Source organism: Kickxella alabastrina (genome assembly GCF_025024165.1).
Source record: "Kickxella alabastrina strain RSA 675 chromosome Unknown BX661scaffold_13, whole genome shotgun sequence".
NCBI classification, from domain to species: domain Eukaryota; kingdom Fungi; phylum Kickxellomycota; class Kickxellomycetes; order Kickxellales; family Kickxellaceae; genus Kickxella; species Kickxella alabastrina.
In genome coordinates, this window is record NW_026251484.1 from 207,526 (window position 1) to 223,038 (window position 15,513).

Sequence of the window (15,513 nt, forward strand, 5' to 3'; positions counted from 1 at the left end):
TAACCATGGCAGTATTGTTTGTGAGTGACCTACAGGTATTGATGTAGATGGAGAGGAGGTAAAGCTGATGATCACATCTGGACAGGTTTACAGGCAGACGTCGCCTCGGTGTGGCGCCATCAAGAGACGTAAAGGCCACACAGTAATGTGCCGGCCACTCTGGGAAGTATGACCAGACTCTGCCACCTGTGGATGTCCCAAAAGGCCCAGGAGGGCATAGCATATAGATCAATTAACGTTTTGTCGCCCATGCATAGTGAATAAACCGATTTATCGCCCTTCCTTCTTACCCGCGCCCATTTGAAAAGTATGGAAAAAGAAAATTCGAATTCAAAACTTCGCGAAACGGTCAATTCGCAAAAGTCGGCCAAGTCGGGCCCTGGCTGCACCAAACATTCGCACTGGCGCTGGCTCCAGGGGGCAGCGGTCAACAGGCAGGTGATGGGTAGAGTTGCTGTAAATAATATTAAACTATGTATAAATAAATAAATTTGTTTATTAAAAAGGAGCTAAAGAAGCTCGCCTTATCAATTGGAACCCGTAAATAATAAAATGCAGCCACAATTGGTAAAAATTACGAGTGTCACGTGACATTGTCCTACTTGATATTACAGTTTGTCAATCTGCCTGACGACACACCAATGTTGATTTGCTTGATTTTCGATCTAGTCGCATTTATTCCCTTGCTTGTTAGTTTGTCAAGCAACAACGATTTCTTATTTACAATTTTGAAGCTTTTAAAGTATTGTATTTCATTGTGCAGTCAATGGTGGGCCCTGAGGAGCGCAGCATAGCACTTTAGGCTTATTTGCTCATCTGAACCCACTTTCTTGGTTATCAATCGATATTATTTATAATAGACAATGCTTTCTTGGCATATTATTTTTTGTTATTCCAAAGCTACAAATTTAAAACATAGTTTCATTTTCAGACTGTTTTGTGACCACATCTTGGTCTGTTACCATTCACACCAATAAACGTGTTTTCGGGATTATGCATATTTGGTTTTGTGAGCAAATCCCACCCACTTTTGTATCCCATCCCCAGCCAAAAAAATATTGCGTGGTGATCCCTTTATCTGTTTTGTTTTGCACACTTGTCCCAACAAAATCACTCGCTCACACACCGTTTTGTGAGCAAAAAAAGTGGAATGGAATTGCGGAATGAAAGTGGGGGAAACGACAATCTACTCACCTAGTCCCAAATGGTAGCAATAAACAATGCACAGTGTGATGTTCCCAATCACGGTGCGTGTGCGGGATGCATTGCAGAAATAAAAAATTAAAATACGGCGCGGAACACGCTGCGTCCTTTCATCTTTTCAACATTACAAGTGAAAATTTTACGCTTATTTGTGGAATTCCAGGCACATTTTTGCGCAAAAAAATATGCACACATGCAAAGAACGTGTGAAAAAATAACAGCAACAGTATTTAATGCGTATGACCATGCAATTGTACGCGCACGTTCTACATTGTGCAGAATATATGCAGTCAATTTAGACACATCAATACTGACAGACAAATTTTAAATAAAAATTTTGTCTGCCAAAGCAATATCTCGACAACCCGAATAGGCCGTTTTTGGACGAGAGAGATAGAGATAATGAACTGGCCATTTCCTATCTTGTCGCCCGGCCTATCAAATAGACCGGGGTTTTCTTGTGAACAGTTCGTTTTCCTTTTTCGGATTCAAATACCGCCTTAAAGAATGAAACTCGCACACCAAAAAATAAATTGGTCCGTCCTCGCACAAAATAATTGAAATTTTTATCTGACTACTAAAACTTTACTATCAGGCAAACATCCTCACTATTTCTCTCCTTGTTTCCTAGTTTTTTGTCTTTATTTTTTATTCACCGTTTTAACTATTATTTTAAATAATTAAATATTCAAGGTACAATGAAGTTCGCATTTACACTCTCTCTTGCCGCCACCGTGGCCCTGATGGCACCGCCTCATGCTTCTGCAGCTGACACCACCCCGTCGACAAAGGGCCTGCAGAGCACCAAATGCCTGACCTCTTCGAACAACAACAGCAATACCGACCTCTACCCGATAAAGTCCAAGTCAAGTACGCCACCTTGTTCTCCATCGACTACCACAACACGTACAAGGTTGTCAACAACCTGTCGACCAAGGACACGTATGTCCTGTACCAGTGCGGTTCCGACAAGCCATCGGTCAAGGATGCCTCGGCATACATCCCCATCCCCGTCACCAGTGCTTCCGCCTGGGCCACCACCGCAGCCATCTTCCTCGAGGCCCTCGGCGTCCAGGACGATATTAAGAACCTGGGCACCGCGCCCAGCATGGTGTCTGCATGCCTGCAGAAGCTCCTGGACACCGTCATTGAGCCGTTCAACGAGTCGAACTCCACTGCTGTCGACCAGCAGGAGGACACCAACACTGTGGTGTTCAGCATGCCCGGCGGTAGTGACAGCAATATTACCAACACCGCTTACTCCGTAGAGTACCTCGAGCCAGCGTCCTGGGTCGCTCCGAGTGGGTCAAGTTTTTTGCCGCGTTCTTTAATGCTGAGGAACGTGCCAACACTCTGTTCGAGTCAATCGACTCCAACTACGACTGCTCTCGACCAAGGCCAACAAAGAGTACAATGACATCCGTCCCGTTGTCGCCTGGACCAACTATGCTGCCCCCAGCGAATACAACGACAACAAAGCCTACTGGCAGGTATCCTTTGCCGACTACAAGTACGACATTGTGCGTGATGCCGGCGCCCGCATGCTGAACACCACTGGCGCAAAGTCCACTATTTTCTCCACCGCCAAGGCCTTCCTGGACGCCCTGGAGGAGGTCGACATTGTCATCGACGAGTCCTTCGAGTCTTACCCCTACACGGAACTGCTCAAGAACTACGGTATTTCCGACCCCTCAAAGGTCGATTACTCGTGGGTCACTACCAGTCGCGTTTTCCGTCCCGACCGTATCCAGAGCACCGCTGGCGGTCTGGGCTGGTTTGAGGCCCCCGTTGCCTTTGCTGATGCCCTGCTCCAGGACCTCATTGGTGTTGCTCATCCCAAGTTCGTCAAGGACGGCTACAAGCCCATCTGGTTCCGCAACCTGGCCAAGAACGAGGCTGTCAATGTTATTACCGCCGCCGACTGCTCTGACATATACGCTCAGCGCAAGAACCCTGTCAGCAAATGTTCATCGATTGACTTCCAGCTCCCAACCCTTCGATTCTGACTACTCGGGCGTTGAGCAGAACGAAACTCAGGACCTTATCTACGATATCTCAAAATCTAAGATTATCAACGACGATGACAACAAGAGCTCATCCAAGTCCAGCGGGGCTATTTCACTGAAGCTGAATGCCTTTGGCTCTGCAGTCTTGGCATCCGTGGCTGCAATGCTCTGCGCCACAGCCATGTAATGGATATATTAGCACTAGATTTTTAATATTCTGAATCACATAATTGCGCAAATATTTAAAATACTTTTGGTTGAAGAAATTCGTGTCTTTGTTATTGTGCACGTGTGTATTGCATAAATATATGTATGTATGTGTGAGCGTTTGGCACACGTTAGACAATGGGCGGCAAACGACAAACACCGGACATGTGATCGGTTTTTTATTGCAACAAAAACAATACAAAAAATCAAGTTTGATAATGTGTTGAATCTTGCAGCCAAAACCCCCATGCTGAGTTGTTTCTGTGCGCCTGTGCACTTGGATTGACACATTGCAATTCAGCTAGCAACTTTGATTTTTCTTTCTTTCTTCTCCGCATCTTTTGATAATTAAAAATATTATATTTCATACGATCTCAATATCAATATCAGCAAAAACTAGACAACTCTGCAACGGTAAAAAGTAATAAAAATGGGTGTTTTGACTTAAAGTCCGAGCTGGCCAAGTACGGCGAGTACCATTCAAACAAACTCAATGTCTCGATCCACATGGTGTTCGTCCCACTAATTCTCTGGACCTTCCTGGGAATCGGCACATACCTGAGCCCCACGAGCTGTTCAGCTACTCGGCCTCTATCGCTTCCGCACTATCTCAGATCCCTGGCCCCAACCCACTACTGAATTTCACCACTCTGGCAATGCTCGGGTTCATCTCCTTCTACGTAATCCTCGATCCATTCGCTGGTCTATTGACTGTGCCAATCATCTACGCGTTTCTGGTAACCGCGCAGCAGTTCGTCCTGACAACGCCCAATGGAATCGGCGTAACCGTGGCCTGTTTGTTTTCAGCTGGGTCGCACAGTTCGTTGGTCATGGCGTTTTTGAAAAGCGCGCTCCGGCTTTGCTCAATAATCTCTTGCAGGCCCTGGTCATGGCGCCATTCTTTGTCTTTCTCGAGGTGTTGTTTATCTGTGGCTACCGCCCCGGGCTGCAGCGCGAGGTGCGGAGCGAGATCGGCATACGAATCCTGAAATTCCGCCGTGAGCAGAAGACAAAGGCCGTCGGCAGCGCCAAGGCTACAAATGAAGCGGAATGTGCTTTTGTAGCCTCCCTCTGAATTCGGCTCTCCAAACATTGAATTCGTCGCGTTCAGTTTCAAAAATAAATTAAAATGAGAAAATGGAATAGCATCGGCTGCGCATTTTATAATGTCTTTCTGCAACATAACCATCACCGTCCCCAATATGTAAGGCTGTCGCATGTAACCTTGCACACGCGCTTGCTTTCCAATATGCACACAGGGCAAACCATCCAAATGTACCTTCAATTTCAACTCGAGCCAAACAAAGAAAAAGTGCCGACAAGTGGCCTGACAATGTTTTGTAATATAAAGTAAGAAAATACTACAAGAGCTACGCTTACTCCTTCTTCTTCTTCTTGTCCTTACCGGCCTTAGCGGTGCCGCGCAGCTTCTTCAGGCGGTTCTTGCGCTCCTTGCGCTGCTTGCGGGACTTGGTGCCGTGGGTGCCGTGGCCCTGACGGACAAGACGGAACTTGGGCTCAAACTTCTGGGCAGCCTCGAACGAATCGTAAATGAGGACAAAGCCAGTGGACCGACCTCCACCGAACTGGGTGCGGAAGCCGAAGGGGAAGATAGCCTCCTTGTCAGCCTTGTAAAGCTTGGAAAGCTTCTCGCGGACGTCGTCCTTGCTCAGGTTGGCAAGGCCGGGGTGGATGACATCGACCACCTATTGCGTAATGGAAATGACAAAGTAATCGCAAGATCAAATGATAGAATGACGCGTGGTTAGTAAGCAGTGCTAGTTTAAAAGTTGCAGACACGACCAGTGCGCAGTTGTGGAACACATCATGCATAGATGCGCAAACCGGCTGGCCGGTGGTACCAACCAGCGGGTCTAGATCTGATAAAAAACAGATGTGCAGTGATACTTACCATCTGCTTGCGCTGAAGCAGGCGGTTGGTCATGAACTTGCGGGTCCTGATGGTAACGGTGGAAGCGTCAGCCTAAAGGTTATGTTATGCAAAAAAGCAACATGGTGTTTAGTATCCATGAATTGGCGCAGTTTTTAGACATGTGCCGCCATTCGAACAAAAATAGCGCGGCTGTTTTAAAATATGCCAAACGGGTGCTAGAGAGTGTTTGCGCGTCTCAGCAAGTGCGCTCGGTAAGTGGCAAAAAGCGAGCGTTTGTGGCATTCAAACGCAGTTTAGAAATTAAGAATAGTTGGGCTAATCTGCAGTATGCGCGTGCGCTCCATCGGTCGTAGTTGCTGCTTGTGTTGTTGTCACCGTTAATAATGGAGCATGATAATGAATCTGCTGCCGCCAAGCTCGCAGTCACAATATAAATTGCAGTCGTTCGTGCTGGCAGCAATAAAAACCAGCTCGTTGTTGTTTATAGACAACAACAATGCCAGCTCTTAGTTGTAAGCACAACACCCAATATCTCTCTAATGCCGCCGTTACCCTCATGGGCATAATAAAACAGTGCAATCGCAGCAAATCGCCCTCGATTGATCAAATTCAAAATCTCTGCAGAGATTCCGAATTCCAAATCCACCAGCTTTTTAAAATAAAATTTCAAAATAGGCGTGCCCCCTGTTTCGTCGCTATCGTGTATCCATCGCCATATAAAAACTGACGTGACGCATCCAACATACGGCATGCCACATATGGATGCGTCCAAAATCACTCTGGCCGCTGGATCCATTGCCCAGCTCATTGCTATTCCACCCGCGTTGGATGCAATATTTGAAATAACTGACTGCGTTGGATTCGTACCATTTTGTCTCGTGTGGAAATTCAATTAGGAGTGCCAAAACGGAAAAGATGGATTCAAGGTTGATGCTGCCATCTCTTGGTGCTTATTCGCGTCGGGTGGTGTGGGTGGGGGTGGGCACAACAGATGCATTCACATTTTCAGACACTATTTGAATTTCTATTAGTGTGGAAAAATCGCCAATCGCGTTGAGGATTATCAATTGGCAGATCAAATCACGAATAATTTGCTGTCGTGATCACAAAAATTAGCGCCATCGACTGAAAGGTTACATGCCGAAAAGATATTGCTTTTAGTGGTCAACGAAAATCCATCGCTTCCGCTTCCGCCGCCGTACAACCCCAAATAAAGTATTATAACTAGACATAGTTTAGTTGCAAAGTAAATTAGTGCAAAATTATTATTTTGGCGTGTCTCTTGAATGAGATATATATTAATACTTCATGAGCAAATATTATTATTTTTGTAGGCATGCTGACATAAAATATTTGCCTTTTCTTTGTTAAACTCAATAATTTGTTAATATATTTCGTTAAGCTAAAAAACGGATAAAATATACTACAAAAAGCGTTTACTTTTTAGGGGAGGGTTGTATACATTTGAACGTTACGCAAATATCTACATTTGGTGCTTCGAGTTTCATATCTTTCAATGTAGTAGTGCCACTAATATGATTTCCACCAACACCTTATCGGTCTATGTGTTGACTTATGTTTTCACTAACTATATGGACTAATTCCAAAATTTTAGTTGTATCAGGGGCATCTACAAAAATATATTGTCACCTGGAATAACAAATGTTACTCTAACTTTTTCCAAAGCTTTTTAGTGGAAGTGCGAGCGGGAGCGGGCATGTTGAATGAATATCAAAAGATGTATGTATAGTTGTTAATATTGTTCAAGTAAAATTAAGGGTTAAAACAGTAAATGAATGAGCAACAAAAATGCAGAAGGAAAATAAGGCAAATAATGAATGAAGCATTCGCCACGTCCTTTTTATACAGTGTTGGAGGGTTGCAAGTATGCAAATATGCGAGACTGCAAGAGTGCGGATTGTTTTAATACTCAAACTATTTGCAAAATAAACGTCTTCTATTTTAGAATATGACTTAAGGGTTGTTTATTTTTTCGACAAAGAATATCAGCCATTTACTGAGCTTTTTAAATATTTACTTTCACCTCATTGAATGCGGCTTTGTATTATACCTTGCGCCAGTTATTAAAAAGCTTGGTTTTATATAAAAAAGTAATGTCCGCTCAAAATTTTGACAGATCTCTACCAAAAACCAGCTCCTTGAACCAGTCCATCATCAAAAGGATGCGCGTGCGAAGCGAAACTTGCTGGCTCCAGTACACACTGCGCCACAGGTACTTTGCGACCAAATTGCTGCTGCGGTACGCACGTCCCTCGCCAAAGTCTGCTGCAGCCGCGCGCCCCAAGTAGGCCAAAGTCCCTCTGTGATGGTACAAGAACGGCGGCACAACTGCATATTCTGCTGCGCTTCGCTCCTCAGGTGTGGGGACAGAGGTAGTGCTAACAATGGGCAACTCGCCACGCCTGTACCTATATGCCAGCATGTCCAGCGCATGGGCCAAGTAGACGCCCTCCTGGCTGGCCACCTGCGCCAGGGCCGGCAACGCTGTCAGCTTGCTGTCGACAAACTCGAGCATCCCTTTGAACTCGCTGAGAGAAATGCTGCCATTGCCATCGGTGTCAAAGAGCCCAAAGTTGCGGTCCAGCGACTGAAGGTGCCCGGTAGCACTGGGGAACTTGACTGCCGCATCCTTGATAAATGTGCGGAATTCCTTGCGAGTAATTTCTGTGCGACTAGAGTGGTGGCCGAGTTAAACAGTTCGTTAATGTGCGACAGCAGGTGCGGAAACTCGACCGTGGCACAATCGCCCAGCGCATACGCGGAGCCGTCAGGAACTCCCTTGACACGCAGATGGTCGTCGACCGTAATTGCGTGTTTATTGTTCTGCCACTGCGCAGCCTATCGCACAGAAGCTGTGTGAATGGCGTCAGGCCGTTGCCTGTCGACCACAACACAAATCCTTGCATAATCTCGTGGTCCTCCAGTGTGCCGTCCGCACGCTTGGTCGTGTACACCAGGCTGTTCTCCGTGACATGCTTCACGCGCGAATTAGTGAGCACGGTGATGTTGTGCCGTGAAAACTCGTTCTCGGCAAACTCGCTAATCACAGAGTCCATCATGTTGAGGATGTGGTCCTGCGACTGCACAATGATAACGCGCACCATCTCCTGGATACTGCGCGGAAAGTAGTGCTTCAGGTCCTCTGACAAAAAGTCGTGCAGCTCGGCCGCAAACTCACACCCAGTGGGTCCGCCACCACAGATAACAAACGTCAGCAATCGCTGCTTCTCTTCAACAGGCGTCGTCGGCAGCACAGCCTTCTCAAAGTTACCCATAATGTGCTGTCGCATGCCACGTGCGTCGTTGATGGTCTTGAGCCGGTGGCAGAACTCAAGCCCCTTGACGCCGTACGAGCTGCTTTGTGCGCCAACGCCAACGACCAGGCGGTCGTATGGCAGCCACGCGCAGGCTTCGCCGGCTCTCTCAACCAAAACGTATTTTTTCTCAAAGTCAATGTCCACAGCCGCCGCTTGGATATAAGAGCCTTGGATTCGCTTGATGACTCGCCGAATGGCCTCGAGCACCGACCTGAACTCGACTGTGCCCACAGTCACGCTGGGAAGTAGCGGCGTAAAGATGAAATAATTATCAGGAGAAACCACAGTCACGTCATAAGTGTCAGGCCTCAACGTCTTGAGGATTGACACGGCGCCCCATCCAGATCCGAGAACTACCAGGCGCTCGCGCCGTTTGCCTTCAGTGCTTGGAGTGTCGATGATGGGTGGCCCTTGTACGTTTGGCCCTCAAGGAGCCGCAGCTCCTGTGGCGGCTCCTGATTGTCAAACGCCTCTATCTCGTTTCCCCCAAAAATATAACCCACGCTAGCAAACCACCGGTGCCTACAATCCAGCATGCCAGCCTGCGCAGGAAGGGGGAGTAGCACCCTTTCTTGACACTTCGGATACCCCTGGTATGTCTGAGAACTTGTTGGTTGAGTTGGTGCTAATTTGTTTGGTTTGGAAGGTAATAGCCGCGGGTATTTTGCTGTGGCTCGACCTCGCAGAAGCATTGCCTGCAAACGGCCGGGGTCATTGCTCGACTTGTTTTAAGCATGAGTAGAACTGCAGTTTGGCATAAAGGGCTTGTAAGTTAAATATGTATAAAGAACTGAAAATATATAAATAAAATATAGTGGGGAAAAGAAGTACATGCAGAGTTGTGGACGCACACACAAAGATAATTATTTACGTTCAATGCAAGACACCTTTAAGGTCTGGGTGAGGGTCGATTACACTTGTTTTGGTCGACCCATGATATCATAAAAGTGGGCTAGACAAAAAACCACCGTTTAATTTTAGAATATGGAATGCGGGCTCGCCCTGTGCTCACCTGATTGCCCTTATTGGCGGAAATGCCTACCAGAATAAAACAAAACATCGACTGGCAGCAGAGAGAAACATTACACAATACAATGGTAACAAAGGCGTTCATAATGATGCATTCATTATTTGAAAATAAGAAAAAGCTAATAAAATAATACATAATACTTTTGCACGCTACTAATTTTAGAAATTGTTAAACAGGTCGGATGCTATGCGTTTAAGCTAGCAGTACTAGAGCCTCTTGACAAGATTTAGTCAAACCTTTTGAATCAATAGTAGGAAAAACAAATGGTATTATAATTGTTAGCTGGTATGCTTTTATTTTATTCACTATAGTCTCAATTGTTGTATATCTATTTTGCTTATTTTTTTTATCAGAATAATCTACAATATTCCATTTTTCAATAGGAATACTGTTTTCTGGTTCTTCAACATATCCTTAATTGAAGCTAAAGTACAGTCTATATTTTTTATAGGAATTGTCTTTTTTGCGCCATCATGCTTGACCGTGACGTGACCGTGAACGCGGCCTCAGCCTCAGCCTCACTTTCCCCAAGTTTGGGCGCATATTTAATAAGCAGAGATTGTAGAGGTGTCAATTGCAAAATAAGGCAAGTGAAACTATTAAAAAGTATGACAAAAATGTGCGTTAATAAAGATAAAAAATAACATGTTTTTTGTCCAGCACATTCTATGCGCTTTATATATTACACTTGATGTAGTGTCCAAAACAGCCGTTGCTCCTTTATAATAGCGGCAAATAAATACGTATATTGCTGCTTTTCTTAGAGTTTGCTCACAAAAAAGCGACCAGTAGCTATGCGGTCTTTAAATAAAAGAGAACTAAAAACCTATTATACAAAACAAATATAAAGGGGGTTGCTACTTTCTATAATAAAATGGGAGGTGCCGTTTGCATTTTTTATGTACAATAAAAATAACGTTAAAAAAGCAAGGCACCTTTATGTGATGCCTGCCAAGCATCAGACATTCCGCTCTAAATGCGCGGCCTCATTTTTTATTCACAGTTTATAATGAAAAATCCAATTTTTATTTTTTTATTTTTTATTCTCTTTAGTCCACATTCCAAACAAGCCTGCTCCAATTTCGGACGCCCGGATTGTAATTTTTTATATTGTAGCTTAGTAACAAGCAAATAATAATTGGATCAGTTGGTTTGTAAGTATACTTTATTTACATGGTTCAACAAAAATTGTCAAATAAATATGCAAGTTTAACCAATATTAACAATGGCCACAAAAAATAAAAAATACAAAAAATAAAATATCTAAACGTATAAAAGTATTTGCGCGCAGTAACAGTAAAGCTATTTTAGTTATTCATACGAGCTGTCTACTTTTTATTAGGTCATTATTAATTTTTAATTTCAATTGCGCAATCATCATGTTTTAAACATATTAATTGTGTTACCACTTATCAATTGTTTAATAGTAGTATCTATTAAATTTATTTTCTTCAACAGGCTTAGTAATGTCAATGGAAGTATCTGTACTATTGTCAGTACTAGGATTAGCGAAAGTCCAAGTTTTAAATAATGATCTTTTAACTGCTCTTTTTAATTCACTTCTGATAGCCGAACATTTCGTGGTCCAGCATATTCCTTGGGGTCGTGTACAATTTTATTATTGTAAAATACCTTGGACTAACCTTGGGTTTATTAATTTTGGTTGACGTGCTGCAAAGGCGATAAGCTCAAAAAAAGTCTGTTTTTTGAGTATGCAGCGAGTACGGTGACAGCGAGTAAGCGAGTGAGCGGTTAAGTGTTAATTTGAAGCAAGTAATACTATAGTACAACAAAGTGCTAATGGATGAAAATAATTTTCCATTTTTTTGAGACCAGCACATTCTCGCTTTATATATATGCAATTTTTCGGTCTAAAGTGGTCATTGCTTTTCTCTCTTTCTCTCTCTCTAACTTAGAACGGAGACATAAAAAATGCGGAATGCATTCGAGGGCTTTTTTCTTTTCCTTATTTCCAAATTTGATTCTGAAAATAAAAATTATCAAATGGAATTGTAAGAAAGGGCTCAGCTGTTTGATTTTTTTAATAAAATAAATTTGCTGAGCATTATATTTTTTCCATTTAATTTGCTTTAATGTGCATCGCGACAAAAAAAAAATATGACGTAATATGTAGCCTTACTAAGCATCAGGAATTCCATACTCTGCGTTTGCAGCATTACTTCTGTGTTTTCATTTTAGAGAATTTTTTATAATAATAAAAATGTCTACATTTTCCTTTTTTTGTCAAGTATCATTCCCTTTTTTATTAATTGAAATGGGTTCCGCACTGAACTGCACACTACACACTGCGCACTGTGCACTGTGCTCGTGAATATGTAAAGTCTCACATACAAATATTTATTAATTAGTTCGAAAATGCCTGCGACAAAAGAATGAAAAACGAAAATGTGCCCTCGCCAAGCACAAACCCACTGGCCAAAATAATAGCCATCATTCCAATTTTCCTCCGAAGCAACATTTCAAATTTCTGCAAACTCAACCCACTACCATACCCCGCAGCAGCACGAAAGGCAGATTGCTCTTTCTTCCGACGCGCAACAATGACTTCAGTCACAACCGCAGCGACAATAGCGCCAATGGCCCTCATCAGGGTGAAATTGGGCGTGTTGTATATTCCAATGGCAAAGGCAATACCGCTAGGCCACCAGCGCTGCAGAGTCACAGTGCGTATAGTCCATGAGCCAACCCTGATCACGTCCTTGCCGCTCTGCTTAATAAGTAGCGCAACCACGGGCAAGATGACAAACGTAGCGGAGAACGCAATTATGAATGGCCAGACATAGGGGGCAGCGGGTGGCCGTTTACCAGGCGAGCCATATCCAGCCATACCTGCGCCGTGGGCACAGGAAACTGCGGGCCTGGGATGGGATACACTTTGTTGTACAAAAGGTAGGCTCCAGCGGTAACAAATACACTGAATACGCTGCCGATCATCTGGCCGGCAAACTGCGCCCGGGGAGAGGCATTGAGCAAGTGGCCTGTTTTCAAATCCTGCATCAGATCGCCGGCCTGCTGAGCACCGGCCTCGGCAATTCCACCGGCGACCAGGTTGCCAACAAGGTTGCCAGGCATGATGCCCGCGAATACCACCTGTGACACCTTTCCGATGCCCGATACAGGGTTAAGGTCGGTCTCGCCCAGCGCGCGGACACCGAGAACAGCCAGCGGCAGAGCCAGCAAAACAGCTATCAATGTGTCGTACACAGGGACGCCGAATAGGCGTATACAATGCCCATGCACAGCAGTGTCGACGCCGCAAGCCCGCCCCACGTAATCCAGCCAGGGATGAGGAACCGCGGGTCGACATCCTCGTCATCACTGATATCCACAGATTTTACAGCACCCTGTCTAGCAGGCAGCCCGTCCTGCGTCTCATCCTCCGCCGCAGCATCGCTACCACCAGAATCCCCCGACGGCTCAACTGCAACCCCAACTTCTTGTCCACAATTCGGCGCAAATTACAACAAATTGTGCATCTCCTTGGCGCTGACCAAGCCCAGCGAGACCACGCTTTCAGCAATCATCACCGCCAGGGATATCCACAAGATCCACCCGCGACTACCGTCCTTCCAATCTGTGACCGGACCAGGCGCCCACCCAGCGTTTTTCGCCATCGGCGACAGCACGCCCCAGCCGACAATGGACCCGACCAGCATCCATATGCACGTCGGCAGGCCCATAATGATACCCTGGCCGGCGTAGCTGAGCGATGGCATGAGGTTCCACGCCCACATGCGCGACAGTCGGCTGCCAAAACAGGCAGCGCGGAAATAACCGGGAAAAAGTATGCCAGAAGCGCGTAGCAGCCGGAGAGCAGAAACGCGACGAGCAACGAGAGAAGTTTTGTCACCCATTCGACGTCATCGACAAATTTGCGGTCGCCGTCCGCATCCTCTTGCACTGGCTCTATCTCGGGGTCCGTCCGGGCTCAGAAGTTGCATGGATTGTTCGTTACGGCGGCGAATCTGGTGCGCGTCCACAGCAGCACTATTGTCTTGCGGTCCAACAGCAACGGCCGTCGACACCGCCAAAGCACCGCCTCCATTGTCGGGTCAGGCATCTTATGCAAAACGCTAATCATCTGCGCAGTCGCTGTGCCCGACGGAAACCTCAGCTTCTCCCTCACAATAGTCTGCTTGCGCAGTGGTATGGCGAAAAACACGCCAAAAAACGTCAATGCGAGCCCCCACGCGCACAGCTCTCCGTAATTCAACACCGTGCGCATACCCCCGGCCTCCCGGGTTCCAGCATTTTGAGCGCAGGCAGTATACCGACGAACCCGCCGGCCAGCGGCATAGTGGCTGTGGCGACGGCTGTGGACTGAAGAACGACGTTTTCCGCCGGGCCAAAGGGAATATCCAGCACGTGTTCAGGGCTTTGAAGACGGCGAAGCCGACCAGGGAGGATTGTAGGCTCATCATGGATATCCAGCCGCTTTGGAGCCCGAACCATAGGTTGGAGAAACAGAGGATTGTGCCGAAGAGAAGCCCGACGATGATCGCCCGCCAGGTGAATTGCGGCTGGGATGTGTCGACCTTATGGTATCCACGCTGGCGTTCAGCGGTGGCTTCGGACGTATTTTCTACCTTTTTGAAAGAAAACGACGGTGATGGTGAAGGGGGATTGCTTTTATGAGCGATTAGCGGGCGCGGCGGTATTTTTGACATTGGTCGGCGGTGGCGGCAATACTAAAGAGGCTAGATGGTGTATGTAATAGTGGCGGTGCATGATTTGTGCTTTAGACAAGAGGATGGTAAAAGCGGGCCGCCTGCAAAATTTGTATTTGAACAACGAAGGTTTATTATTCATTATACCTCCTGCGCGCAAGCAAAAAAGCCACACAATAAACAGCATCCCTTACTGCCATCTCTTCTCTTCTGTAACTTGCCACACCCCTCTTTTCTTTCTCCCCCCTGTCTGGCATCCAAGATATCTCCTTTGCTTTTGCTCTACACAATACAACATGCACCCCCCTTTTTCTTTAAAACTTCAAATAGGTTTTCCTCCAAGTACTGTGCAAAACAAAACCCAAAAAAGAGCTGAAAACCTCTTCTTTTAAAGAAAAACCAGAGGGTATGAATAGTAACATAAGATAATCAAACTCTATTTACCAACCTTGTAGCAGATCATTGTTCAGCGGCACGTAGCCGTTTCTGAGTGCCATTGTATTTCTGAACAGCATTGAACGTAATGCCACTTCCTTGATTAAATGCACGCGTGAGTATATATTAACTGGTTTTTGCGTGCAGAATAAAGTGCAAGTTGAGATGATCTGAGGTGGAGGGGGGGAGAAAAGAAAAAATAATAGAAGAAAAAATGGCAAGGAAAGAAAAATAATAATAATAATAATAAAGAAGGAAAGAAATCGAAAAAGGGAATTTTTTTATAATCTTTGCTCAAGAACAATGAATCGATGTAGTGGGGCAGCCACTAGTTTTTTCTTTTCATTTTTTTCTTAGTTTAAAAAAAGAAAGTGCGCTTTGAACATTATAAAAAAAAGGAAGAGGCGTGGGACAATTTATATTTGTCAGCACCTTTAATTAAAAAACCAAAAAAAAGAGAAAAAGGAAATAAAAAGCTCAGCTTTCGTTCCGAGTTTTGCGACGCATGAGTTTTCGTTGAGCGCTAACCCGTATTGGTGGAAGACCAAGATCCAAGGTCCAAAATGCGATTCATACAGTATCTGTTCTTCTCCATTAACAGAACCATCATAACCACCAGCAGCAGCAACGGGGCAAGGCACAGTCCGCTGTGGCGACATGATCAAATTACTGCTGAAATCAACATCCTTGCCCTTGCCCTTGCCCTTGCCCT

At 45.3% G+C, this 15,513-nt stretch overlaps 5 protein-coding genes across 5 annotated transcripts; 2 read left to right on the plus strand and 3 right to left on the minus strand.

Moving 5' to 3' along the window:
- The first annotated feature begins 1,859 nt into the window (after positions 1-1,859).
- On the plus strand, positions 1,860-3,113 carry BX661DRAFT_213052 (uncharacterized protein). The gene has a single exon (XM_051538737.1). The coding sequence runs from the start codon at positions 2,012-2,014 to the stop codon at positions 2,618-2,620; it is 609 nt and encodes a 202-aa protein (XP_051391212.1). The 5' UTR covers positions 1,860-2,011; the 3' UTR covers positions 2,621-3,113.
- Positions 3,114-3,554: 441 nt separating this feature from the next.
- On the plus strand, positions 3,555-4,744 carry BX661DRAFT_183320 (uncharacterized protein; the record flags this gene model as incomplete). Its single annotated transcript, XM_051536206.1, has 4 exons — positions 3,555-3,583; positions 3,839-3,932; positions 3,980-4,198; positions 4,237-4,744. The coding sequence occupies 4 exons, from the start codon at positions 3,555-3,557 to the stop codon at positions 4,489-4,491; spliced, it is 597 nt and encodes a 198-aa protein (XP_051391213.1). The 3' UTR covers positions 4,492-4,744.
- BX661DRAFT_183321 (ribosomal protein L23/L15e core domain-containing protein) lies at positions 4,720-6,343 on the minus strand. Its single transcript, XM_051536207.1, has 3 exons — positions 6,178-6,343; positions 5,329-5,400; positions 4,720-5,122 (listed from the first exon to the last, which is right to left on the minus strand). Exons 1-3 carry the CDS (start codon positions 6,178-6,180, stop codon positions 4,793-4,795), a joined length of 405 nt encoding a protein of 134 aa, XP_051391214.1. The 5' UTR covers positions 6,181-6,343; the 3' UTR covers positions 4,720-4,792.
- A 961-nt stretch (positions 6,344-7,304) lies between these two features.
- On the minus strand, positions 7,305-9,320 carry BX661DRAFT_183325 (uncharacterized protein; the record flags this gene model as incomplete). The annotated part of the gene is made up of 5 exons (XM_051536208.1): positions 7,305-8,003; positions 8,027-8,160; positions 8,226-9,033; positions 9,066-9,170; positions 9,226-9,320. Coding segments are annotated over 5 exons (1,713 nt in total), but the record flags the coding sequence as incomplete, so codon positions are not given.
- A 2,594-nt stretch (positions 9,321-11,914) lies between these two features.
- BX661DRAFT_183329 (OPT oligopeptide transporter protein-domain-containing protein) lies at positions 11,915-15,097 on the minus strand. The gene is given in 9 exon segments (XM_051536209.1): positions 11,915-12,143; positions 12,180-12,243; positions 12,505-12,884; positions 12,902-13,092; positions 13,162-13,388; positions 13,457-13,626; positions 13,655-13,738; positions 13,979-14,281; positions 14,815-15,097. 9 exon segments carry the CDS (start codon positions 14,879-14,881, stop codon positions 12,130-12,132), a joined length of 1,500 nt encoding a protein of 499 aa, XP_051391216.1. The 5' UTR covers positions 14,882-15,097; the 3' UTR covers positions 11,915-12,129.
- Between the last annotated feature and the right edge of the window lie 416 nt (positions 15,098-15,513).